Genomic DNA, 27,049 nt, shown 5'->3' on the forward strand with positions numbered 1-27,049 from the left:
CTTCTTTTTATGAACATCACTTTGTGCTCCAACTTGTAACGAGTCCAAGTCAAACAAATATCAATTCACAGACTTACTTTGAGCACAGGTACATACGTAACACATTGAATTTTTTATGTACAACAGACTTCTAAGTTTTCCTTAAACGCCGCCCATTTCATGTCGGTACATTTTGTAAACCCAGAATTATAGCCAACATAAGTTCTCCAATACACACACATTAGGTTAAATGGTTTTCTCAGAAAATGTACTTTCACACTTCGTAAGTTTGTTGCTAAACTGACAAAATAACATAAAAATGCATATCAAAGTTTACAGCGAGTAGTAATTATACTCTTCCTAGAAAGTAAAACTGGGGAATTTAGATGACTCTTACCTGCCACATTTTACAATAGGATGTTTAAGATTGCACAAGTTCCTGAACTTAATGTTATTTTTTAATGATAACATTTGTGTCGCCACCTGATACAACATACCACTATATTATGAATATATAAAAGCCTCTGCAGAGCAATAAGATGCAGAAGGAACATTGGGTTTGTGACCACTGTAAGCATCAGTGTCATCGTGATGAATACAACTAGCTTTGTTTGTTTAATCGTCGTTCCCTTAGGTAAGAAACTTTTTTTATATATAAGAGTGTTTACGTCTAGACAAATCTCGTTATATGCTAGAAAATTGTGAACAAATATCGTTAAATAAAACTTTGAAGGATTTTTACATCAAGAAGTTTTCACAATTAAATGTTATTTAGCACATAAGGATATTCATCAGACTTGTTTACCATCTTATACTCTTAGACTTATTTAGTATAAAAACTCAGACTTGTTTACCATCTTATACTCTTAGACTTATTTACTATAAAAACTCAGACTTGTTTACCATCTTATACTCTTAGACTTATTTAGTATAAAAACTCACGTTTCAAATTTTGACATCTCCAACGAGACTTCAGAAGAAAGGATGAATATCTACGACTGATTAAATATTATAGCCACATCTGTTTAATTCTAATTCTAAGGACAGTAATGTGCTGTAATAATATGTTTACACCCATTAGCCAAATACGGGATGTGCTGATGGATGATAATTATTCATAATTATTATAATAATTATGATAATAATTAATAAGAGATATGAAGTGATGTAAAAGACAGACAAAGAAGGCGAATGACTCAAAGTGTTTGTTTAAACGTTGTTTTGTCATTCACTAGTGAGTGTCTAAAATTAGTGTTATATAGAACAAAATACTATACTTACCATTCGCAATTAATAGATGATCCAACTGGCGTCATTAATCAAACCAATAATCTGTCACTTTAGCAAAATTCAAAGGCAAGAAATGAGAAATGGATGGAAAACTCAGTAATTCGTGCTTAAATTTAGAAGTAAAGTTAGGCTAATAACTCCTGTATAACCATCATACAAATAATAACAATTTTCTACGAAATGTAATAGTAAAATCGTGGTATTGTATATTACAATTACCATGAAACTTATGTTATGTGGTATTGATATTTAAAACATGGAATGCATAAGAACATTAAGTTCAGAAAATAACAAAGTTAGTTTCAATACAAGTTTTAACTGTTTAATATTTGATGTGACAAAATAAAATACTGTTGTTACAGCCTGTCTTGTCCACGCACAATCAAATCAAGATGCTACTGACGTATCATCAACTAACAAAAAAGTTGGAGTTGTAAGTACCAATGATATTTAACAATCTTCTGGTCTTCCAATTAGAAACACAAATTATCTCAAGTTAATAACCTAACCAGCAATAAAAGTCTTAATTTATTTACATTCTATTTTGTTATCATTATAGAGGTCGCAATTTGTTAACATGCCATAATAACTGGTGGAAAGTGTTATACAGAGGTAACGATATTTTATTACGAGTTAAGCTTTAACCGTAAATAAGATTTATATTTATAACAGATACGACGTTTCGACTACTGTTGAGATCATTCTCAAGTACACAATGTTTAAAGGTAAAGAACATTTTAATATTTTAATACAGTAATTTGTTTGTTTGTTTGGAAATTTCGCACAAAGCTACTCGAGGGCTATCTGTGCTAGCCGTCCCTAATTTAGCAGTGTAAGACTAGAGAGAAGGCAGCTAGTCATCACCACCCACCGCCAACTCTTGGGCTACTCTTTACCAACGAATAGTGGGATTGACCGTCACATTATACACCCCCACGGCTGGGAGGGCGAGCATGTTTAGTGCGACGCGGGCGCGAACCCGCGACCCTCGGATTACGAGTCGCACGCCTTACGCGTTAGGCCATTCCGGGCCTTAATACAGTAAAACGTTCTTTACTGTAAAAAAACGTTTATACTAGAGAATGATCGTACCAGTGATTAAAACTTCGTATCTGTTATAAATATAAATCTCATTTACTGTAATCTATTATAAAATATACTTCATCAATAAGTTGACTTCAGCTTAAACTATCAAAAGTAAAATTATTAAAGTGTATGTTTATTTTCAACAGTTATGTTAACACTGGTAAATACTTAGTAAGAATTATCTCCCATTTGTCAAATAATTTTTTTTTTAAATAATTATACATGTATATATATATATATGCATATACGTTGATTACTAACAGCCTGAGTTTCGACTGAAAGCAGCAGGGAGTGGAACCAACAGTAAGAACTGGAATGTAGGAGTTGGAGCTGCTGTAGGAACCAAGATATGGGAGAGTAAAAACGGTAAAGCCAGTCTCGGTCTTGGTGCTGCGTACAACCAGGGATTCGGACGGTCCCATGGTTACCCTTACAAGACGAAACCCGACCTAGGAGTCGCAGCTACCTTCAGGTTGCGGTTCAAGAGATCGCAAAATGAGTAAAATAAAATGGAATGTTCTCTGTGTGCGAAAGTATGTTACTTGTAGTTATAAATGAAACATTATAAACATCATCTTCAGAACGTGTCTTAAAAAAAAAGGACAAACAGATAATTTTTCTTTCTTTTATTTGCATTATTTTGTGTTATTTCATTTCATACCTTGTTTGTCATGTTGAATGTGTTATTCAATATTGTTTAAATAATTTAGAAATCACTTGTGAATTTTATGTCAGATGAAAAATTAAAAAAAAACTTTGACCTGGAGATATTTCATACGTCATGAATTCTCATGAAAATATAGAAAATATGAAAGTTTAGTTGCTAAAATTCTTCATATGAACTGTTTGATGGTTGTGCAGTAGATAATATAAACAGATTTGTATGACAAACAATTCGAACAAGTGAATATTTCTTTGGTTCTAGTTTGCGTTTAAAATAGAGAATCAAGGGAAGTTTATTTCTTTGTTGCACAATGGGTAATGCGTAATATGCCTATAGAAACTTAAATTTTAGTACATTATGTTCCACAAAGCGTTGATTGTATCATGCTTGATATAACTTGTTATTATACACAGTCATGTAACATGCATGTTCTTTATGTGTTATTAGTTTTCTCATATCAGGTAAACAACTGGAGAAATATTTGTTAAACAATAATCTACTGTTCATCAGTGAATAGTTTCTAAGATACAGTAAAAAAAAAAAATCCCCATCACATCAAACATGCCCCTAGTGGCACAACGGTATGTCTGTGGGCTCACAATGCTAAAAAACCTGATTTCGATACTCGTGATGGGTAAAGCACACGTAATCCATTTTGTAGTTTTGTGCTTAACTCCAAAAAACAAAACTAAGGTATAATATCATGTAAATCTATCATAAATTGAACCAGGTTCTTTGTAAGTAACAGTTAATTTAAGGTAGAAAATAATAATCATAAACAGAATACAGGTTTGTATATAGCCCGGCATGGCCAAGCGTGTTAAGGCGTTCAACTCGTGATCTGAGAGTCGTTGGTTCGAATCGCGGTCGCATCAAACATGCTCGCCCTTTCAGACGTGGGGGCGTTATAATGTGACACTCAATCCCACTATTCGTTGGTAAAAGAGTAGCCCAAGAGTCGGCGGATTGGTGTTGATGACTAGCCGCCTCTCTCTAGTCTTACACTGCTAAATTATGGACGGCTAGCGCAGATAGCCCTCGAGTAACTTTGCGCGAAATTCAAAACAAACCAAATATAATGAGCTATCTACTGGACCCGGAAATTTAAAGATATTTGTGTGTACTAAAATTCAAAACTGAACGAAGTAGTGAATTTTTATAACTAGGGTAACTTTAGACTTGACATATTACTGTTTCAAGGTGCGCCATGCTGGTAGGTGAAAAATTAAAGAAATATTTGCAACTTCATTAGAAATTTAGAAGTAATTAGGAACTTTCTGACTAATGCTTGCCGTCGTTCAAAGAAATAGAGAAGTTTATTGCTATTTACCCTTTACATCCTTACCTCAAGTATCTAAAAATTGGTGTCATTCAAGCGTTCATTAACACCAACTGATGTAAAGTTTCGTTTTATTCGAACTGAGAGGGTTCTGGCGGATTGTTTGTTTATCCTTCTGACTGTGAGAATAAGCGCATTTCTGAACATTTACTTCAATGGTGTATCTACATTTTAATTTAAAGTCATTCCGATTTAAACTTTCTAACACACATGGATTTATAATTATTCGACGTGTATTGTATTTTAACATAAAAGATAATTACTCCATTAAATGTGAAACGTAAGTTTAAGGATAACTATATCTCTACATATGACGAAATGTTAAAGCTTTTACAGGTTGGCTACTTGTTATAAAGTGAATAGATAAGAGAAAGTGAGTGATACAAAAGTAGCTCAAATTAATGTGTTGACAATTACACGACTACACAGATCTACATGGCTACTTAATAAATGTAAAAGAAACCAGCAAAACAACCAATTAATATTTTGAAACAAAAACTTGTGTGAAAATTATCACACGAAATACTAATGATTTCATTTTAGGAATTTAATATAAATACATAATTACTTCTAGACGGTTGTCTCCTTCAGTGGCTAATTCCCACTATCACCAAAGTTAAGCTCGTCTTCTCTCTCACTGTTGATTTCTTTAAGAAAATTTACAAAACTAAGTTTAAAGGTGTGTAAAAATTGGAAACTAAAACTTACAAAAATATTTACACGTCAATTTACTAAATCTAAATCTTTCCTTGAATACTGATTAAACTGTTTTTCGGAAGTAAAAAAAAAACCCAATAACATTACTAAGTTTAAATATGTGAATTGAAATAAGTTGTCTAGTTACTGTGCTGATAAGTCTGAGCAAACGTCCTCTCTTTTCTACAAGACGTGGCCCGGAATGGCCAGGTGGGTTAAGGCGTCCGACTCGTAATCTGAGGGTCTCGGGTTCTAATCCCGGTCGCACCAAACATGCTCGCCCTTTCAGCCGTGGGGGCGTTATAATGTGAGGGTCAATCCCACTATTCGTTGGCAAAAGAGTAGCCCAAGAGTTGGCGGTGGGTGGTGATGACTAGCTGCCTTCTCTCTAGTCCTACACTGCTAAATTAGGGACGGCTAGCGCAGATATCCTTCGTGTAGCTTTGCGTGAAATTCAAAACAAACCAAACTACAAGACGTTATTTCGCCTTAGAAACAGTGAAAGAAAATCCACAATCATGATTATTTACACTAACAGGAGCTTATTACCACACTATTTGCAAATAAAAAGCTTCAATTCCTTTTATTTTACTTCTGTAAAGTATCATTAACTCCCTTAATTTAAGAAAACTTACAAGCATTTGTTTATTTAAATCTAATTTGATATTTACTGCATAAAGCAAAACATGTCTAATCTATGATATCCTTTTCCTATCACTAAAATATAACATAGTACAATAGCAGATTACTTTATACAGATATTCTGCATAGTGCTAAAATCAGTAAGTTTTCTACATACATTAAACACTCATTCATACTAGCTTCGACCTATATCATTTTGTTAATTATTTGATAGCTTTATCAAAGACACAGTGCTTATACTCATTAAATGTGCAAACGACCATGTTGTTATCATAATAAATTACTGTCTAAAGTTTATAGTAAAACACACGCCATAGAATGGGATATTTGTACTGTATCCAAACCCAGTTTTAGGATTATAAGCTAACAAAGTTACCTTTGAGACCCTGAGGTATGATTCAAACAAACAGATAGTAAGTTTACTAAACAGTAAGACATTTCAAAATCCCATGAATATATAGTATACTTAATAAACCTAAAATAAAGAAGATGACACGTTGTCCAGCGACTAAAGAATAATAGGGCAGTGCATTGATTGGTTGAAAGTTCGAGAGGTGATGTAATAGAACACTGTTAGGGCTTTCAGTTATGCTTGAATCCAATGGCTAACTGATATGACCATTTACTTAGCTTACTATCGTGCAATGGGCCATTTAGATTGAAAGGTCCAATGCTTATCTAAAACAGGATGGATATGTTCTCAGTATAATATAAACATAAACGTCATTTGCATTATTTTTAAATCTAAAATGCTTGATTTTATTTTTAAGTTGAATCTCTTTTCATTTCACCGTCATTATTTTTTACTTTTAAATTGTTATATCTGGTTGTTGTTTTATAATGGTTATATTTATTATCTTTCTATTTTGTTTTGTCTCTCAGTTGATGAGCGAGATAGGAGTGACGTTCTATTCTTTCTGTGCACAGAGCGAAGATTGAACATTATGTAGGTTTGCACTGACACAACATTGTTATTTTTTTATTTTTGCACTCAGAAATTCTTTCACTAAAAGACGAAATATCTTAATAATAGCCCTGTTTATTTATCTCAGCTGCCTAATCTAACTTATCTAAATATTACCAAGAAAATAAATAGATTGTTATTTCGAACTCCAGTTATTATGTTTTATTTATCATAATTAGCTTCTTTCATTTAAACAACTTCTGATTCCAATGTTTAACATGTGTATTCGTATAGCATAAATGCAGAGGCGTCGCTAGGCACTAGCACACAGGGTCCGTACCCTGATTCTATTTGATAGTGCCCCAAGTCCCTATATGCTAGTTTGAAAAATCAGAATAGAAAATCAAGAAAGTTGTTATTATACTGAAACGCTGAAAATTCCCGCATCTAGAGACACCAGCGTCGAATATTTAGACATCAAGCGACACTTTTGCATAAATATAATTACCGACATAACATTATATTAAATAAAAGTGCCCATTCTAGTTCAATGTACAAACAAACATTTTATATTATATCATGTGTTTGAAAAGATTGGCCTTTTACTATATCAAAACACAGCATGATATATTTATGTCTTGCAACAAAATGATTAAATGATTGAGTTACGAAAGTATCAATTCTACAGTCGTTCTTACCTCACGAAGGTGGTCTGGCATGGCCAGGTGGTTAAGTCACTCGACTCGTAATCTGAGGGTTGCGGGTTTGAATCCCCGTCACACCAAACATGCTTGCCCTTTCAGCCGGGAGGGCGTTATAATGTTACGGTCAATTCCAAAATTCGTTGGTAAAAAAAAAAAGCAGCCTAAGAGTTGGCGGTTGGTAGTGATGACTAGCTGCTTTCCCTCTAGTCTCACACTGCTAAATTAGGGACGGCGAGCGCAGACAGCTCTCGTGTAACTTTGCGCGAAATTTAAAAAAAAACAAACATAGCCTGGATTGTCTTGCATGTTTTAATCTGTATTTGTGTGACTACTTAACTCATTTTGAACTACTTTGTACTGTCCCAAACATGATAATCAATGATTGGCTGTTTAACTCATTTGAGGCTACCCTGTACGTGTACGAAGTATTTTTTATGTTATGTTATACCTTAATGGACTTGTCCTTGATCTTCTGAGGTCACTTGCAAAATTTATGCAAGATTACTCCAGCACTCTAAGAAAAGTTGTTTACTATCTCAGACGTTTGAATTGTTGTTGGCTGTTTCACGTATTTTGAGCAATCTTGTGTTTTTTTTTTAACTATTTTTATGATATGCTGCACCCTGATCTCCGAAAGTCGTATGCAAATTTTGGTCGAGATGACTTCAATAGTCTTGGAAAATTATCGGATCAGTATGCGATTTCTACACCACTTCTTATTTGCTTCTTTCGCAAAGATGACAAAATTAATTGTCCATTAATTAAATATTTTTCGATCTCTAAGTTTTCCTCTAAGTGCCAGCCCAGAAAGTCACAGAATACCCACAATTCTCAACACCAACACGATCATCTCTGTCACGCTGTGCATCAGACGGCAAAAAGTAACCACTACAAATTTCATCAAGGGTGCCAGCGAAGCATATTTCAATCTCAGAGCCCTGGAGACATTAATAATGTAGAAGATATCTTCTACAGGAGCTTATTACCACACTATTTGCAAATAAAAAGCTATATAGCTAGAAAACTATATAGTTTTCACCATTATCAGCAAAAGCTCAGAGTTAAACCTTTTAGTTCTTGCTACATTCTCAGATCGAGTTTCTCACATTGGTTAAGTTCATACTCTTCAGTAAATTCTGTGATCATTTTAAAATTTCCCAGTTCCAAAGAGTCGAAGCACGTTCAAAGTAAATGTTACAATAATAAGACCTGGCCATAACAGCAAAATGTTACTTTTAACTAGTTTGTGGTTTATCTCAACAAAGCAATCAAAATTTGTGAACTTGATGTTATTTTTACATTTGTTTGTAGTTACAAAATTATCATTTTATGTATTGAATAACTTTAGTATAGATTGACAACTACTACATTCATGGGAATCCATTAAATTGTACATATACAGAGCAGTATTAGCATAATAAAATATTTTAATTAGGTTCTATTTGATGTAAAATTTCTTTTATCATGATTACGTTTGTAATTTGAATTTAATAGTAGTTCTTGTGGGTCTGATTTATACTAAACTTTGTTTTGTAATTTATAAAATTTAATTATAGTATTTAAATTTTATACTCAATTTGCAATGTGTTTAGATTACTCAACTTTCTCTTTTTTTAAGGATTGGTAAATGTTATTAGCTTGTTTTATGGTTTAAATATAATTTTCTTGTTGGGTTCATTTTGATGTTATTTTCAATTATAATTCTGAGTTTACTTCATTATTTAATATTGATTCTCCTTATTTTTTGTTTTACATTGTAATTTGGGTTTAGTACATTATGATTTGCCCTTTTAATTTCAATTAATCTACTGGTTGCTTGAGTTTTATGCATTTCCCTTTAGTGTTTTGCTGCATGTATCTGGTATCTTGTACATCACACAAGAGAAAGATCACATCTTATGGACAGAGATCTGTGGTTCATGTCCTATTACTGCTAAACACATTATACTCCATACTTCAGAACCACATGTGCATTGTAATACTAATAGCAGTTACATTTGAATTCCACCGCTGAATATACTTGCTAATAGTTGGCAGTAGATTATGTTTCCTAGCTTGTCTTTCCTCTAATCTATCACTTCAAACCAGAGATATCTAGCACACATGGCCTTCAAGTAGCTCTACATTGCACAAAAGCAAACACACACTTTGAATAGAGAAGCAAAGTAAGGAATGCTGAGTTTGAACAGTCTGATAGATGATGTTAATATGATCAGTTGAAGATAAAGCATTAAGCAAACATGACTGTCTCATATTTAGTAACAACAAGTATATACATTTTGTTTGTGGGTTTAATGAAGTGTATTTATTTTGTGCAGCACCTTGTGTCCACTCTTTTTCTTCATTCACTTCAGTTATTCATGGATCTATTACTACCATGAAATTAATATTACATCAAATGCTCTGTTAAGAATATCTATTATACTTCTGCAAAGATTATTCAGTTTGACCTGAATATAATAGAGAATTGGAAGGAAGCAAAATATTTTGGTGCCAGGATTAACAGATAGATATCTTATCTTATTGTGAAGTATGCTACTTTCTGCAGATGAGATATCAGTTTGAAAAGGTTTTCATTGTTACGAAAATGAGATTTTCCAGAGATAGGAGAAGGTACAATCAAGAGGAAGAACTGGTCACTGAAGACAGATAGTTTTTTGAAAAAGGAATCTTAAGAGAATTCCTCTACTGGATACAAGACTTTGCTAATGCTACAAATGCCCATGATTTTTATCTCTTTACAGCCAACGACGAAGGAAGAAGAGCACAAATGTTTGATGCATTCAGAATGGTTGTTCAAGCTCCTCTCCTGAATACCAACTGCAGTGTACAGGAAGTGTGGAAACTAATGATTGTTGCATTAGTATAGCACCTTGCTAGACTAAGAGCAGTCTATTTACGACTTCCAGAGTCCATGATCACAATTCTTCTTGAGCAGGACAAAGTAAATACCTCTGACATTCAAAGGTGTAGGGAAGGAGAGCTTGGACAGAAAAGGCTTAGCATTGTCTGTTACTGAATCTAAACCATCTGGTTATAGATTCCATCAAGCACTTGAAATAGGTGCATTTTTTGGACTGCTAGACAGCTGTTAATAAGCTGTCCTCAAACTTTGATACAATGAAATACAAAGTCACACTCATCAGAACCAATATAAGATTCAGAAAAGAGGGTTGCAAAATGCTTGACAACTAAAGCAAATGACCTGCACTGGTTTTATGTAATGACTTCAAAAGGTCATGAAAATATTACCATAGACAAGTTTGCAGAAGGGACACCCAGTGAAACAGTGCAGTACCACCTGGATATTACAGACCTTCTCATTCTTACAGAAGCAATTTGTGTGGTGAAGCAATACAAAGTAGTAACTTTGAACCTGTTGCAAAAGAGAAAGAAGCATGTAGTAGCAGTGAAAAGAGCTTAGTAATGCAGCCATAATAGTATCCAGTAAATGAATGGGTCTGTTCCAATTTTCCATGGTTTATATACCATTCTGAAAGGGAGTTTCAAGTCACATGCTTTACCTGTGAAATTATAAATCACTTTTGCCTGAACTGCCTATACCTTATTGAGAAGCAAGATACACAAGGCTATCAGTTTTGACTGATGGTGCACAAGTACAGGTGATGAATACTGCTGCTACTCCTCCACTGACATGAAGGAGTGCAATTGACAATTCGCATCAAAATGCGTGGTGGTCAGCCCATCAGTTATTGGGCTCTGTAAGCCTTGATATGCATTTATCAGAGCATAAGAGCCAGTGTTAGAATCTCTGGTTAAAACACAAGTGGCCAGAACAATGGTAAATCTCATGGTATGTTAGGTACTCAAAGCAATCCACACTCAGACTAGTAAACATAAACTTCTTTCTTTTTAATGTAGGAAAATGAGACTTAATTGGAGAAGTCATTCTCTGACTATGTCTTACAGAAATGAAGACAGTCATCACTGTCCTTGGTTCTGGTATCTTTGTGATGGATACACTATGGTGCTAATTAGCCAATTGTACCTGTTCAGTTGGTAAACTGACGTCACAGAGAAAAATTGTTCATTGCCAACCAGATTGACCTATCAAGTAGTAGACTGCATGAGTGTATGTGGGAGAAGAAGTCACAGTAATCCCATATGCATAAGTGGTGTTTCATGTTTTACTACAGGTAAAGTTGTACTATGTAACATGGTTATAGAACCTATAAAAGAAATAAACTGTTTACTGTTCAAAAAGCAAGCAGCATTAGCTTAGGCAATTATTTATCTTAGAGAGGATGCAGTCATGAAACTGTTTATCTAACTGAACACTACAATGCTCATTGACATAGTAAGCAAAGTATAAGTAACCAATGCTGATTGATTGATTTAGTGTTTTATGGCACAAAGCAGCGAGGCTATCTGCACCAAACATCTGGTAAAAATGTAAAAATAAAGTAGTAAAAGACATAAAAGGAAATGAAGGTAAAACGAAAAAGTATAAAACCAATGTTGACACCTAGTCTACAATGTTAAGATAGAAGGCAGAGTATAAGAAGTTGTAAAATATTTACTCTAGCAAAAAGGTAATGATCATAACCCGCCAGGAAGACTAACAGGTAAGTTCAAGAAGCACCATCAGTCACCTGAAGTTGGTCTTTCCAGTCCTGGTTCCAGGTTATGTGTCATAGCAACCAGTATCAAAATGTAAAAGAATAGAAGTTTTAAAAGACAATAGCAAAATCGTAATAATGAGTAGTCAAATGTCCAGTAAAAAGATAAAAGTCAAGTAAATGGAGTAAAATTTGTAAAAGTAAATGAAGGTAAAAACAAAACAGCAATTAAAACAGAAAATGGCATAAAAACCATTGTTGACATCCAGTCTACAAAGTTGTAAAGTATTTACTCTAGCAAAATGGTAATGATCATAACCCGCCAGGAAGACTAACAGGTAAGTTCAAGAACCACCGTCAATCACCTGAAGTTGGCCTTTCCAGTCCTGGTTCTGGGTTATGTGTCATAGCAGCTATTATCAAAATGTAAAAGAATAGAAGTTTTAAAAGACACAAAACAAAATTGTAATAATGAGTAGCCAAATGTCCAGTAAAAAGATAAAAGTCAAGTAAATGGAGTAAAATTTGTAAAAGTAATTGAAGATAAAAACAAAATGGCAATTAAAACAGAAAATGGTGCAAAAACCAATGTTGACATCCAGTCAACAAAGTTGTAAAGGACTACCAGTAGCAGAATGGTAATGATCATAACCCGCCAGGAAGACTAACAGGCAAGTATAAAAACTACCGTCAGTCACCTGAAGTTGGTCTTTCCAGTCCTGGTTCTGGGTTATGAGTCAATATGGCCAGTACTAAAAGGTAAAGTAGTAAAAGTGTGAAATGATATGCAGCAAAAGTATAATAACAACTCGCCAGGACGACTAACGAGTAGTTCAAACGGATAGTTCAAACAGTAGCGTTAGTCACCTGAAGTTGGCCTTTCCAGTCCTGGTGTCGAGTTATTTAATGTTCTGGCCATTGTCCAATGTCAAATTGAATGAGAGAGATTAAAACTGTAAAAAAGGAACCACAATTAAAAAGGTGTAATGAATAAATATGCAACACTTAAATGAGATTAAAAAGATTAATGGCCATTAAAAAATTAAAAACGTTATCAAGGTGGACAGAGTCACCATCACCAATAACACTGTCCAATGTTACAGATTGACCCTGGGAAAAAATATGTTTAAAATATTGCCGTTGTTGAGAATTGTAACGATGGCAAGAAAGTAAAACGTGGCTGATAGTGATTTGAGTGTTACACAAACTACACATTGGTGCATCAGTTCCAGATAAAAGAAAACGATGAGTTAAAAAACTGTGACCAATGCATAGTCTAGTTAGAACTTCCTCCTTCCGAACTTTACAGAAGCTAGATGGCCAAAGTCCAATATAGGGTTTGATTTGAAAAAGTTTGTTGTCGCATTGCTCACTCCAAGTGGATTGCCAGCTGGCATGGAGCCGAGCCTTGAAGACAAGACCATAGTCCATGTACGGAATAAGCACAGGGGTGATTGGTGCTGGAGCAGACAGATTTAGCTGCCATGTCTGCAAGCTTGTTCCTGTGAATACCAACATGGCCTGGTATTCAGAAAAACTGGATAGAAGTAGCAGTTAATGAGAAATGGGCCAGTCAGTTTTGAAAATCAGTGAGAACAGGATGTGAGCCAACATGTAGCAATTCCAGGGCCAGTATAGAACTAAGTGAGTCAGTATAAATAGTGCAGTTGGAGTACTGCTCAGCTGCAATATGATCCAGGGCAAGAGATATGGCATACAGTTCAGCAGTGAACACAGAAGCTGTAGAGGGGATTCTGCACGCAACTACTGAACCACAGCAAACCAAAGCAGAGCCCACTGAATTACCTGATTTGGAACAATCTGTATGATTGGGAACTGAATGAGTGTTTGAAAGATATTCATTTATTCAATTCTACTTCCAATCTGGAGTATCTCTTTTTCCTCTTTTCAATTCTGGAACGACTTCTCTGTACTGTATCATCATACCTCGCATCATATCTTCAACGATATGTAAGCCTCCGATGCCATAGTAGCTGAAAAAGCCCCAAAACATCTTCCTCAAGGGATGTTTTACGAACTGATTAATGCGAGATTTTTGAAGTTTCTCACCTGGAGATCTGCAAATATGCAGACTTCTTTGACCCTGTACAAAGAAATGAGTATCGTCACTGAATAACACCTTCCTCCATTGTTCTTGCGTCCAGTTCTTGACAGCTGAAAAAGGACTGGTTAGCAGTAAAACAAATAGCCTCATTTTTGAGAAAAGTCTAACAATTTCGAATGACATAATATTCCTCAAAAGTTTGTCATGTATCCCAAAAATAGATCGACCATACAGCAAAACACAGCTAATGATGCTGTCTGTGTGAAAAAATGACTATTGAAGGAAATCAGCAGGTCCAACGAGCCTAGACCTGCCACCATGCTGAAAATATTGTAAAATGACCATTTGTTTCAATTAATTTGCACAAGGGTGTACAATAATTACATGAAATCTTTTGTGTCATACAAAACACAAATCGATCAATGACACAAACGTAACAGAAGTATTGAGCAATATATGATGGAAAACAAAGGAACTGATCTTCTCAAATATTAGGAAGTGGGTTTACTTTATAATAGAAACATTAACAGGATATATCACAAAGTAAACATGATCATAAGTAAACTAAGTTCAAGCAAATAAACAGGCTAACTACTTTGTATTATAAAAAATGAATGCAGTTTTACTTAAATCAACAGAGAAACACAATTGTTATACTTGTTTTCCGAATATTAGATGCTGATGTAGTATTGGGCTTGTAAATTAATCAACAGACTTTTTTCTTCATTATATTCCCACAACCAATTCAACTGAGGTCGTGTGTATAATGTTTATATCTAATGTTTCTTAGATATAAGAAAATATCAGAAAATATTGGCTTTATCCATAGCAATTACTAGTTTTTACCATAACTGGTTATTTTCATTCAACATATAAAAGGGTTTAAATGCTAGATTTCATATTCTCTATAAGTAAAGCACACTGCTATCATTGATCTTCTTGAACATCCTCCATGGGCAAAGTGGGCATTATTTCCAGAGTATATAAAGTTAAAAAATAGAGCTAGAATTAAGTCAACTTAACACTTCTCTGGATCAAATGTTATATATCAACTAGACAGATTTAGAATTAAATGATGTATATTTATGTTATAAATTACAATAACTTACATAAAACAAATCAGTTTACCTGTACAAAGAACATGCAATATCTAATACAGTGAATGGTTAACTTGTATTTAAAACGCACTATTTTTGAACAACTCCACATTTTCTAAACTATCTGTGCTTTTCTTTCAATTCATTATCTAACTAACCTAACCTAATGGCACTCCACATAAAATCAGATTTATAATCTAAACTCAGAATGGGTGGTATGGGTATTAACACTTTTATTGATAAGCAGAGAACAATGTTTTGACCTTCCTAGGTCATCTTCATGAATCTACACTGTCAACTGGCTGTTAACCTGAAGATGACCTAGGAAGGTCAAAATGTTATCTTCTTATCAGTAAAAGTATTAATACCCATACCAGCTGTTCTGAGACATATTTTTATTTCAAGTGGATGTCTCGTCATCACAAATCTAAACTAAAAAAATCTTTAAGACATTCCAGGTATTGTATACTTTTGTCTAACAAATTACAACATTAAAAATATAGTTTACAATACTACCCCTTCCTAGATTGTGAAATCCTCTGAATAATATAAAAATATTAAAATACAACACCAAATTATCCATCCACCATGTCTTTTTTGGTGGTCTTCTCTCCCAAGGCCCATAGTATGCAGGTGGGATGGTATTTTATCCCTTGCTGCTATTAACCATTGTGTTGTTGTGGGAGTTCTTCCTGGATGAATCAAATGGCAGTTTCATCTTTGATTATCCTCTGAAAGCTGAACACTAACTTACTTTGTCCTCTTTTATAATGAAAACTGTTCAGCCATACCATGCACTTCACTGGAATTCAGCACTTACATCATACTTACCTTTCTTTTTATCAAAAGCTGATTTAAGTCTTTTCTGAATAATGTCATGTAGGAAATCTTTATTCTTTACATCCTAGAGAGGTATTCCAGTCATCAATCCCTCGTAACATACTGGAGTATTTGGTTCCACTACATTCCAGTCACTAGGTGAATAATTAATTCAATTAACTCCTAAAATGAATGCCTAATTTCTCGATGGGACAATAATCTCCATCCTAGTTTGCACTGGATATTCAATCCATGGTTTCTCAAAATTATAACAGTCATTTCTTTTTGATATCCTTTCAGAAGGGCTTTTGTTCCATAAAAACCTTTGCTGTGTCTTATGATGTCTTTTCAAGTTACATGTAAAACATTTACTACCTTGTGGTTTATTTCCACTGTTCTGTTTAATTAATTACCAATTGATTAACTCTTTCAGTTATTCTACACAACTGTTAGATGGAGTTGAAGTTTCAATGCTGCAGGATCTGATATCCTCACGACTTCTAGATGATGCCTTTATAAATTCATCTGTAGCCTTAATGGATTCTAGTTCTATTCCCAACTGTAGAAATTCCTTTAACCCTGTGTGCACAGGTAGGAATCAAAGCAATGCATGCTATGGCCTTTTACGAAGTTCAATATGGTATACATACATGATATTAGTTATCACCTATTTACTGCTGATTTAACAACAGTCCATGGTAGAGAAGAATAAGATATAATATAAAAGGGTAGTGAAAATAATTGTAGATATGTATTTTATAGGTTCTTGAGGTTGTGTAAATATAATATGCAAACTGTAATACAGATGTATTTTTACTTTCACTTTGATAATCATCTTGCACTCTAAACTGTCAAAGTCTCTGTTGTCAATTCACAAGCATATCTTAAGTACAAATACTTTTGAAATATATCTGATTTTTATGCACAACAGGCTTGCACTTTTTTTCTCTAAAATCTTGCCATATTTTGTGTAGATAAATTCAGAGTTACAATCAACATTTCTTCTCCATTATGTGGTTCATTCAACACAATGATTCAGTGTAAATTCAGTTAATGGTCTACATGTATTTTCCTTGAGTCTGATCCTTAGTTGTTATGGTGTCTATAAGTTGGTTATGAGCCACTGAATCCATAAATTTACAGTTCACAAGGAGCATCTGAGTATGATTTCCAAACCTGATATAAGTTTAGCTAACAGATTTTCTATCCCCTGCACCTTATTCCAGAACATTATTCTGGTGTAACTCTAAACTTGTTGGATAAAGCAGCTACTGATAACATAAAGGGACAGTAAGGGACCTATTGGCCCACTTAAACTGTCCTAACCATTAAACTAAACTTTAAAATAACAAAACACTTCAAAGTTATCCTTTATCATTCAAATATTTATTATGTTTCCCATTAACCTTTCTTAAATTAACTATATCCAACACATTCAAAAGCAACCCATTTGAAAGGCTAAACATCTTGTTAAAAAAATAGTCATTTTTGCTGAAGAGGGTTCCTTCCTAACTAAAACTTATATTTGTCCTCTAGTTTTATCATTCTTAACATTAAATAAGAAAAAAGATACAACATTAGAATACTGTGATAAAAATATTTGACTATCCTTCTGTATCAGATAAAAAATATGATAATGAAAAATATATACAAGAAAACTAAAATGAACACAGTGAAAAAGTCAATGATTATCCATGTGCAAGAAGAATAGATGTGAAGCAATGCTTACAAGTATCTTGCCTTAGAAAATGGTGTATAAATTTGTATACTTTTATATTGCCATACAGCTTAATAAACATGACAAACAAAATATATCAGTGCTCATATTAAAGAATCTGTACTGTTTACAGAATAATATCTATATATTTTATTACAAATGCATTCAGAAGTAGCAGTTTGTTAAGTTGTCACTATAAGTCATCTATATTGCTGTGTTTCCTACATATCAAGTCACATTAAATTTGTTATTAAATGCAAAGCTACACAATGGGCTACCTATGCTCTCCCCACCATAGGTGGCAAAATCTACTGTTTAGCATTATTACCCATCAGGTTTACTGCTTAGATAAAGCAAGTTACAAACCCTGATGTATTACTTACATTTGAAGTTTAAATAATTGCGTAACCAATGTTTTAAAAATTTAATTTTTATCATTTAGTTCACTTATTGTATTTTTGTATGAGGAAGCATTTTATCTTATTTTCATTTAATGCTTTTAATATTTTAATAAGTTCCAATTAAACTTCTATCACCAGGTTTCAATGAATTTTTCAATGTTTTTTTCTTTTTTTTCCTATTTCAGCATCAGCAAATTATGATGCTAAAATAGCATCCCATTCATACTAAACATGGGAAGGGATAGTTACAAAACTGCAGCACACTGTCAAGATTTCATACTTGTTATTTCATATTTTTTTCATGTAAAAATAGTTCATTTGGAATAGGAGAGATAATCTAAAACAAAAAACCATGAACACTACTTTGTTGTTTTCTGTTCTGGTCTTTTCTCACATGCATAAGATTATAAGACTGATGTATAAACTGCATCATGTACACATATTGTACTCAAACATTTTTAACACAACTAATTTACTGTTAATTAAATTGCATGCTATGGGCATTCAAACAAAATCTATAGCCAACCTGCAAGATTTTATGTTTAATTTTGTAGTTTTTGAATAATACAGGTAGTTCATTCACGAGTTGACTGTTATTTCAAATACGAGTTCAGATTTATAAATTTGAAACAGCCTCTATTATACAAGATAATCTTTCTTGTTTTAAGATTTAATAACTAAAGAAATACTTTTTAGTTTAATTTTCAACATACTGTAGCCTAACTCAAACAGTTTTTATTGTCATGTTTTTTTTTTCTCTCACTCCAGTGATTTGTATTACCTCATAAAATGGTAACTGTACAGGAAAAGATTCAATGCATGATTTGGTTTGCAAAGACCAAGTCAGTGGCCATGGTACAGAGTACAAATACCAGTACAGGTAAAAGGATGAACATATTTTAACGATATGTATTGCACACTTATAATAAACATCATGAAGCTAAAAATCAGCATAATGGACACTATCACCACTCTAACTGTGAATATGTTGCAGAAAATATGGACTGAAATCAATCATTAGTTAGAAGTGCAGTGAGCCACTAATGGTGCACAACAAACATCTACTGTCATGTCAATAAAAACTATATGACCTGGGCTACAAGATGTTAAAAATTACATTATTGTATTTCCTTAGTTTGCTAATTTTTAAATTTTAAAATAGGAAAGATCATTTAAGACCACCCTGTGTTTAACAGTAGACATTAAAGTATTTCTTTATGGTGTTTTGTACAAATGAAATTGAGATTGGCTCATCTGCTGTGCTGGCAAATTGAACAAGTTCTGCTTCCATAATAAAATGTCCGATGTATGTAATTCACAAGCCTAGTATATGTGAAAATATCTTTGAACTAGCCATTCTATGAGTGATACATACTGAAGACTCTTACGTGACAATGTGAGACAAGTAAAAAACATGTCCTGAGTCGATTCCCATTCTTTTCACCAACTTGAAAACAAGTATGTAAGTCAATATAGGTGCTTGTTCACTTGTATATCATACTGGATAATAATGACTTAGCTGGATCTTAAAGAAATAAACTAAAATATTCATATATAAACCACTAAGCTTGTCTAATAAATGCTGGACTTCTCTATAAACCTGTACAAAAATAAATCAGGAGTTTGGATGCAAGTATTTGGAAGTTAATGTTTATCAACAAAAATTATCACTTAATTTACCAATAAGTAATTTTAAGAATCAGTCAAGAGCATAAGAAACTAAGCTGATGCAAGATGATTTCAGGAAAACTGAAGCAGCAACGAAGTAATTATACATAGGGAAAAAACTAAAACAGTTGCCTGGTAACAGAATGATTCACTATGTTCTAAATCTGTAGTAATGTTTACTATTATTACACTAATAAAACAAAATATATCACTAATTTGGATTTGTTGTTCTCAGTATAAACTTGTTGTTCTCAGTATAAACGAACATTAGGTCTTGTTTACAGAATTCCAAGACATTGTTAATACACTCCAATCCTGATGAAGTTTAACAAAATTTTCATCTTAATATACTTCAGTGTCTTACTACCATTTAAACTCACTGCAGTACTTTACTGAAATGCACTAATATATTAATTTGTGGTTTTGTAATTTTGATAATAAGTTTTCATAAATACTTCATCTATTTACATATTTTATGTACAGTCTTGTAACAGAACTAATAAATACATATATATATACACATAACTGAAAGACAACAAGGAACCTGTTGGTTCATTTAGGCCATTCCATTCACATTATCAAATTCGAAGGTCAAAATAAAATAAAGCCAGTCTTGTTTAAAATCTTTATTAAGCCTTCTCTTAAGTTCCCTAAAATTAACTGTATCTGCTGCATCTAACGGTAACCTATTCTAAAGGCCAACCACCCTGCTATGAAAATTCTTAGCTGAATATTTTCTTTGTTGTCAAAATTTGTATCCAATGGTTTTATCATTTTTCAACATTTAAATACAATAACAAATGATGTATCAACACTATCTGTTCCTTTAACCTCAACTGCATTCCACTAACACTTCTTTTTTCAAGAGAAAACTAATTTCAGAGATCTTAACCTATCCTTTTACTGCAGCATCTCTTCTATCACAAGTATTATCCTAGTAGCCCTTCTCTGAATCCTTTCCAACAATTTAATTACCTTTCTAAGGTAAAATGACCAAGACTGAACACAGTTCACCAAATGTGGCTTAACCTGCACAATAATATTATAACTTATTTAAATTTGTATTCAATATTTTTTAAGTACTACCTAAAGTCCTACTTGCTCTAACAGTAACAATACCAATTTGCTTGGGTGGCTGACAACTTATCAAACAGAAAAGAAAGATATTTTTCTTCCATAAAACTGTAAAGGTTATTATCATAAAAATTGGACACATAATTTAAACTGTGAGATACCAAAAGCAATGCTTTGTATTTACTGTAATTAAAACCCATCTGATATTTATTTCCCCAATTCACAAAATAATCCAGATCCTTTAACAAAGCAGTAATATCCTCCTCACCACTTGCAACAAACACAATTATAATATAATAAGCTAAGCACATTTAAATAACTTACTGGGCATTCTCTCATTCATGCCATTGATTCAAATTAGCAAAGATCCTAACACTAAGCCTTGCAGTACCCCATTTCTGACATTAATCCAGTTTGACTAAATTTCATTTGTAGCATTCTTCTGCTTTCTCCCACCCATCAAGTCTTCTATCCAGTGAACCAGTCTATCCCCACACCTACAGAAATGACTTTTCAAACAAGCCTTTTATGTGGCACCTTGTCAAATATTTGTCCATGGATAGCGTACTTTAAATTTTTTCTCCCTATTCAGCCATACTCTATCCCACCTACATCCCATTCTGAAAAACAACTTATAAAATCATGAAACAAAATTTTAAATTTTGTTGGACATTTATTATGGTTTTACTAAGAGAAAACCTTATCTTGCTAATATTTTGACAATCTTTGAAAAAGTTACTGCTTGTGTAGATGAGAGTACAAGTGTGAATTTAATGCATATGAATGTTCAGAAAGCATTTGACAAAGTACCACATAAGAGACTTGTTACAGAAACTATCTCTAGATGTACAAGGTATAGGACAGGTCATCTTAGAAAAAGTTAAGAGGACTGAATAAACCAGAGTTGTTGTAGGTAGACTATCTCAGAGCTCAGTGTTGATACCATTGTTCTTTTTTTTTATTTACATCAGTGACATAAGTTAAAAATGTCCAATAAGTTACTCAAATTTTCTGATATTAGTTTTGGGTGTTGCTGGCTGTGAGGAGAATACTATTACAAAAGGATTTGAGCTACTTGATATGTTGGACAGATAAATGTCAGATGACTTTTATTTAGAATAAATGCAATGTATTGCTTTGGGGATATCACAGTTGGAATTATGAATATAATTCAGCTGGGAATAATATAAACAGTGTTATGGTTGACCAATCTATTAGTCATTCAAATGCTGTGTAGTTGAAAGAAATTTAGGTTGTATATATAGAAATATTAAATACAAATTTATAAAGATTATGTAACTGTATAGCTCACTGGTTAGGCCACATCTGAAGTACTGTCTTCTGTTTTGAGTTCTTCACTTTAGAGAGAGTACTGAATTGTTGGAAATGGTTTAGAGAAAGGTTGCAAGGATCATACTTGTCATGAAAAGGTTGTTATACAAAGATAGGTTAAATTCTCTGAAATTTTCCCTTGAGAAATATAATCTGACTGAAGTGTTTATGATTGTTAATGGAACTGATAGTGTTGGTACATCACCCTTTTTCATATTTAATGGTGGGAATGGTAAAACTAGAAAATGCATATTTAAATTTGAGAAGTAGGAGCCATCTTCAGCTAAGGAAGATATGTTTTTCTGATAGGTTGGTTGGCTTTTAAAATGGCTTACCTTTAGATGTGGTAGATTCTATGAATTTAAGTGAATATTTTATATTATCTGAATGATAAGGGCTAACTTTTAGCATTTCTCTTTATTAGAGTTTAGTAAACTGAATAAGATGGCCTAGGTGGTTCAACATGTCTCATTTTGTCCTTAAATTATATGTATACATTAGTTCTGTGGGCTTTTCATTCCTATCATTAGTTGTTCCTTTTGTTATTCTTTCCTCCCCAAGTTCCTCATCTGCAAAGCTAAAGGATGAAATCTGATACGTAATAGAACTTTCTCATTAGAATTAAATTCACTTTTACTAATATTATCCTCACTAATACCACTATTCACTTCCTGAAAATCATTATTACGTATTGTATCCACTGTATGCAAAAGTTTAAGTTCATCTTTAAATTTTGCTGCTATTTTCCACAGTTTACCCTTTCTTTCAGTAAATTACCACATAAATATTAATTAGATATTGTATATAAACAAACTTTTAAAATACTTAAGTTTTTGCCATGTTACTAACTGTGCTGTCAAACTCTCTGCAATAACTCAGCATCTTTCCTTTCTTATACAAGGTAATCAAAACAGTGTAGGATATTCTAATTGAATCCTAATTATTTCTAAAGTTAATGATCTTATTCACCAAGATCCTTTCCTTACATTATATTAACAAGTGGGATTTCATCTGTATTAAGTTTGACCCAAATTTTGATAACCTACATAGTCTTACACATCTAGTTACAAGTCATTTAATAAACTCTTCTCCAACTTATCATTTGATGCAAGTCTTTATATTTAATAACTCAATATTATCATTACACTTTTATGTGGCATTAACAATGGAAACTTTTAATAACTGTGTCACTATAAGTACCACAAATGTTATCAAGAGCAAAAGACAAGCAACAATTTCTGAGGTATTCTATTAACAAGGACTTAATTTGACTGGCCTTCACTGGTAAATATTTAATTTCTCTAACCCAACTGCCTAAGGTTAAATTAGTTCTTTCCCAATACTTAAGAGATGAGAAATTTTTAGATCATCTTCAGTGTGGCATTTCATCAAGATCTTTGAATATCTAAATATACCAAATCTTCATCCTTTCCACTATCCAGATAACAAGATAATTTACATTTCATAAGGAATTAATAATCTTCCAAATAAAAACAAACAAACTGGATGTCATAAGCATACAAAATTACTTTTAAATGATTTCAAAAGAAATAAAATGTGACCTAGCACAGTTTTGATTCCATAATTTTATTAACATCACAGTTAGAATGAAAGAAATTATCTGTTAATAAAATATATTCTGAGGTACATCATGCAAAATGAAATCCATTTGAGTTAAAGCAGTGTAACAAACCCAAAAAATCATCTGTGTCCATTGTTCTTGCACGTTGTTTATCAAAATTGTTTGCTGTAAGAAGCTCTTCCACTGTTGATTTAACACTGAAATCTTTTGGAATGCAAATATTCTTAACAGAACAATGAATTCTATAGTTCTTTTCTAACATTTCCAGCACTGAGGTCTGTTTGAAAGCAGCACCTAAAGTTTTATTTTTTCGAATGAAACAAATTCGTAGTAATCCATCCCATTCTTGAAAATTAATTGGTGGTGGTGGGTTTCTGGGCTCAAGACGCACAACACTGGATTCTACTTTTGGTGGAGGTCTAAAATTGTTTTTCCCAATTTTCATCAGATGGTCTACACGAGCTAGGAGTTGAGTATTTACTGACAGCCTACAGTACAGTTTGTCACCAGGCTTGGCTACCAGGCGCTGGGCAAATTCTCGCTGAAACATTAAAATTGCACACCGAAAAAAAGGTCTGTGTAGAAGTAACTTGAAAACAAAGGGTGAAGAAATCTGATAGGGCAAATTAGCAACACAAACATCGAAAAAAGGTAAATCGGTTTTTAAAACATCTCCGACAATAATTTGCAGTTTGCTTTGTGACGGAGATCCTTGAACTCTCTTCTGTAATTCTGCAACTAAACGTGGGTCGACTTCACAAGCTACTACTCGCTTAGATTTATCCAGAAGTTTTACTGTCATGTTGCCTGTTCCTGGTCCTACTTCTAAAACAACATCAGTGGATCGTATAGCCGCTTTCTCCACCATGCTGTTAACAATAAGCGGATTTTTCAGAATATGTTGCCCAAGATCTCTATTAAACTGAATACCTTGTTTTTGAATCTGCTCATGTTGTCTCGATTTCTTCTTTGATTTCTCTTTCGGCATTTTGATATTCGACAATTTGTAAGTACTTTATAAATTTTAAATAACGATTTAGAGAAATTCAATAAATATTTAAAAATATTTCAGTTTAGTACAATTGAAAATCAGATTACTCTATAAGCCATTTACAACTTCAGTTTATCGAAAAGCAACGTGGCTACTACCAGTGAACATGATTCACCAATGAGACCCACGCCACCTTCTAGATGGTTTAAGTATAAAACTACAAAGTTGATAAATATAAAAATAAATATTGTTTTTCTAAATGTTAAAGAAATTACTTAAATATTGTGAGATATAAATAAATGTTTTTTTTCCTAATTGCAAGTTATACAAAACTGCAGAATATACATACCTATTTACAAAATATATATTTCATGAAGTGCTTAAAATTTATTACAGTCGATGATTTACATATACATGACTACACAGAAAATAGGCCTGGCATGGCCAGGTGGGTTAAGCCGTTCGACTCGTAATCCAAGGGTCGCGGGTTCGAATCCCCGTCACACCAAACATGCTCGCCCTTTCAGTCGTGGGGGCGTTATAATGTTACAGTCAATTCCACTATTCCTTGGTAAAAGAGTAGCCCAAGAGTTGGAGGTGGGTGGTGATGACTAGCTACCTTCCATGCAGTCTTACACTTTTAATTTAGGGACGGCTAGCGCAGATAGCCCTCGTGTAGCTTTGCGCGAAATTCAAAAACTAAACAAACACAGAAGATAAATACCTACTTATTTAATTATTTATTGTCTATTTTTTCTTTTATATGGTTATATGGTTCAAACAACGTCAGTAACATCACTTTATAATTATTTAATATTGTTGTAACCTAATGGTTTTAATAAAATTTATTAGAACATTATTTTTAGCGTTTGAACTATTTAACTGCCCCTCCAGTGGCACGAAGTGGACTTATAACGGAAGAAAACAGGTTTCAAACCCCGTGGTAAGGATAGTACAGACAGCCCATTCTGTAGCTTTGTGCTTAACTAAAAATAAACAAATAAACCACTTAACTACGAACATATACTTTGTATGTGATATAATAAACACACATCTAATGTCTATACATACTTTTTTCAGTGCAAAAAAAAAGGCAAACAGCATTATATTTTAATAACTAATCACTCAAATTTTGATTGGTTGTTGCACATTTAATTCTTTTATTTATATATACTTTATACAGATAATTACAAGCAACACTTTTCGACTCTTGTTTGTTAGTCAGTTTCTTACATACATAGTTTTTCTCTTATTACAATTACTTCTTATCATTATTTCGAGATAATTATATTTCCTGTTGTTGTTGTTGTTATAAATATATTTTTATCAAATACATTTTAGTTATTACCCATATATCCATGTTTTTCAGGTGATTATGAGCACAAGTTTAGGCTACTGTTGACACTTTTCTTTCCTTTTTCTTTGTTCAAAATACCATTTTTCACGCAAAACTAAACAAAGTTATCCGTACATAAGCGTCCCAAGTTTTGAATTAATAACTACCAAAAACACCGATTCCCACTGGAGGACTGTGAGATGTTACTAGATGAGTTTTAGAAAACACAGGTTAAAATGTTAGTGTATTTTTATTTTGAATTTATGTATAAACTATTGATGTTAATATATTTTGTAACAAACACAATAAACTATAAAATAATTACCAGAGTTTACTGAAATTCAATAAAGCAGAAACTAATCAGATTAAGAAATCTGCATGGTTACACACCTGAACTGATAAAGTTTGAAACTCGTAGAATACAGGGAAGTCCACACTATTGCTAACTCTTGGAATACTATTTTTTAATATAATACTGATTATTGCAGATTATGTCTTATTACCCAGTCTGTGAGACAGGGAAATGCAAGATTCTTTGGTACTCTCTTTTTCTTTTTTAAAATTTTGAATGAAGAGTTGGACTCTTTGTATATCTAGAATCTGATTTACTCACCAACGTAACTAAATTCACGTTAGTCACGAGGCTATGAGAAAATAAAGAGAACAGCCTCATATACAATCCTGTACAAAACTCAGTAGTGGCTACACATATTGAAAAATACAAGATATGAGGAAAAAAACTGAACTTGGCAGCAGCTGTTAATAAAGTATTATCGGACTGATCTACAAAAATAAGTTGGGTTGAAATGAGACTTTGTAAAGCCTTGTTACCCCAGGAAACAGGCAATAACAAACAACATGTGAACAAAATAATATTCAATTTTAACAACTTTCAAGAGAAAACATAAACACAGTCGTGTCACTTTCCTTAACATATTTAATCAATTTCTAAATGAACTATTTACTTCAGGCAAAGAAGCATTTTAATAATATTACATACAAACATTAATATTTAAACTGTTCTAGATTAATAATAACTAAATTTTCATGTTTCGTTATTGCTTTATGTGAGTTAATACATTC

At 32.9% G+C, this 27,049-nt stretch overlaps 2 protein-coding genes across 2 annotated transcripts; one reads left to right on the forward strand and one right to left on the reverse strand.

Annotated features, from left to right (window-relative positions):
• The first annotated feature begins 462 nt into the window (after nucleotides 1-462).
• On the forward strand, nucleotides 463-3,121 carry LOC143229320 (uncharacterized). The gene is made up of 3 exons (XM_076461502.1): nucleotides 463-613; nucleotides 1,632-1,702; nucleotides 2,619-3,121. Exons 1-3 carry the CDS (start codon nucleotides 571-573, stop codon nucleotides 2,856-2,858), a joined length of 354 nt encoding a protein of 117 aa, XP_076317617.1. The 5' UTR covers nucleotides 463-570; the 3' UTR covers nucleotides 2,859-3,121.
• A 20,034-nt stretch (nucleotides 3,122-23,155) lies between these two features.
• On the reverse strand, nucleotides 23,156-24,821 carry LOC143229322 (dimethyladenosine transferase). Its single transcript, XM_076461503.1, has one exon. The coding sequence runs from the start codon at nucleotides 24,625-24,627 to the stop codon at nucleotides 23,707-23,709; it is 921 nt and encodes a 306-aa protein (XP_076317618.1). The 5' UTR covers nucleotides 24,628-24,821; the 3' UTR covers nucleotides 23,156-23,706.
• Nucleotides 24,822-27,049: the final 2,228 nt, after the last annotated feature.

This window comes from Tachypleus tridentatus, chromosome 10 (genome assembly GCF_004210375.1).
Source record: "Tachypleus tridentatus isolate NWPU-2018 chromosome 10, ASM421037v1, whole genome shotgun sequence".
In the NCBI taxonomy this organism is placed as follows: Eukaryota; Metazoa; Arthropoda; class Merostomata; order Xiphosura; family Limulidae; genus Tachypleus; species Tachypleus tridentatus.

What these genes read in the sequence shown, in the direction of transcription:
- LOC143229320 (XM_076461502.1), top strand. Translation starts at nt 571, where the DNA reads ATGAATACAACTAGCTTTGTTTGTTTAATCGTCGTTCCCTTAG. An exon ending in TTTAATCGTCGTTCCCTTAG is followed by an intron (nt 614 to 1,631) that starts GTAAGAAACTTT and finishes CTGTTGTTACAG; the next exon opens with CCTGTCTTGTCCACGCACAA. An exon ending in CTAACAAAAAAGTTGGAGTT is followed by an intron (nt 1,703 to 2,618) that starts GTAAGTACCAAT and finishes GATTACTAACAG; the next exon opens with CCTGAGTTTCGACTGAAAGC.
- LOC143229322 (XM_076461503.1), bottom strand. Translation starts at nt 24,627, where the DNA reads ATGCCGAAAGAGAAATCAAAGAAGAAATCGAGACAACATGAGCAGATT.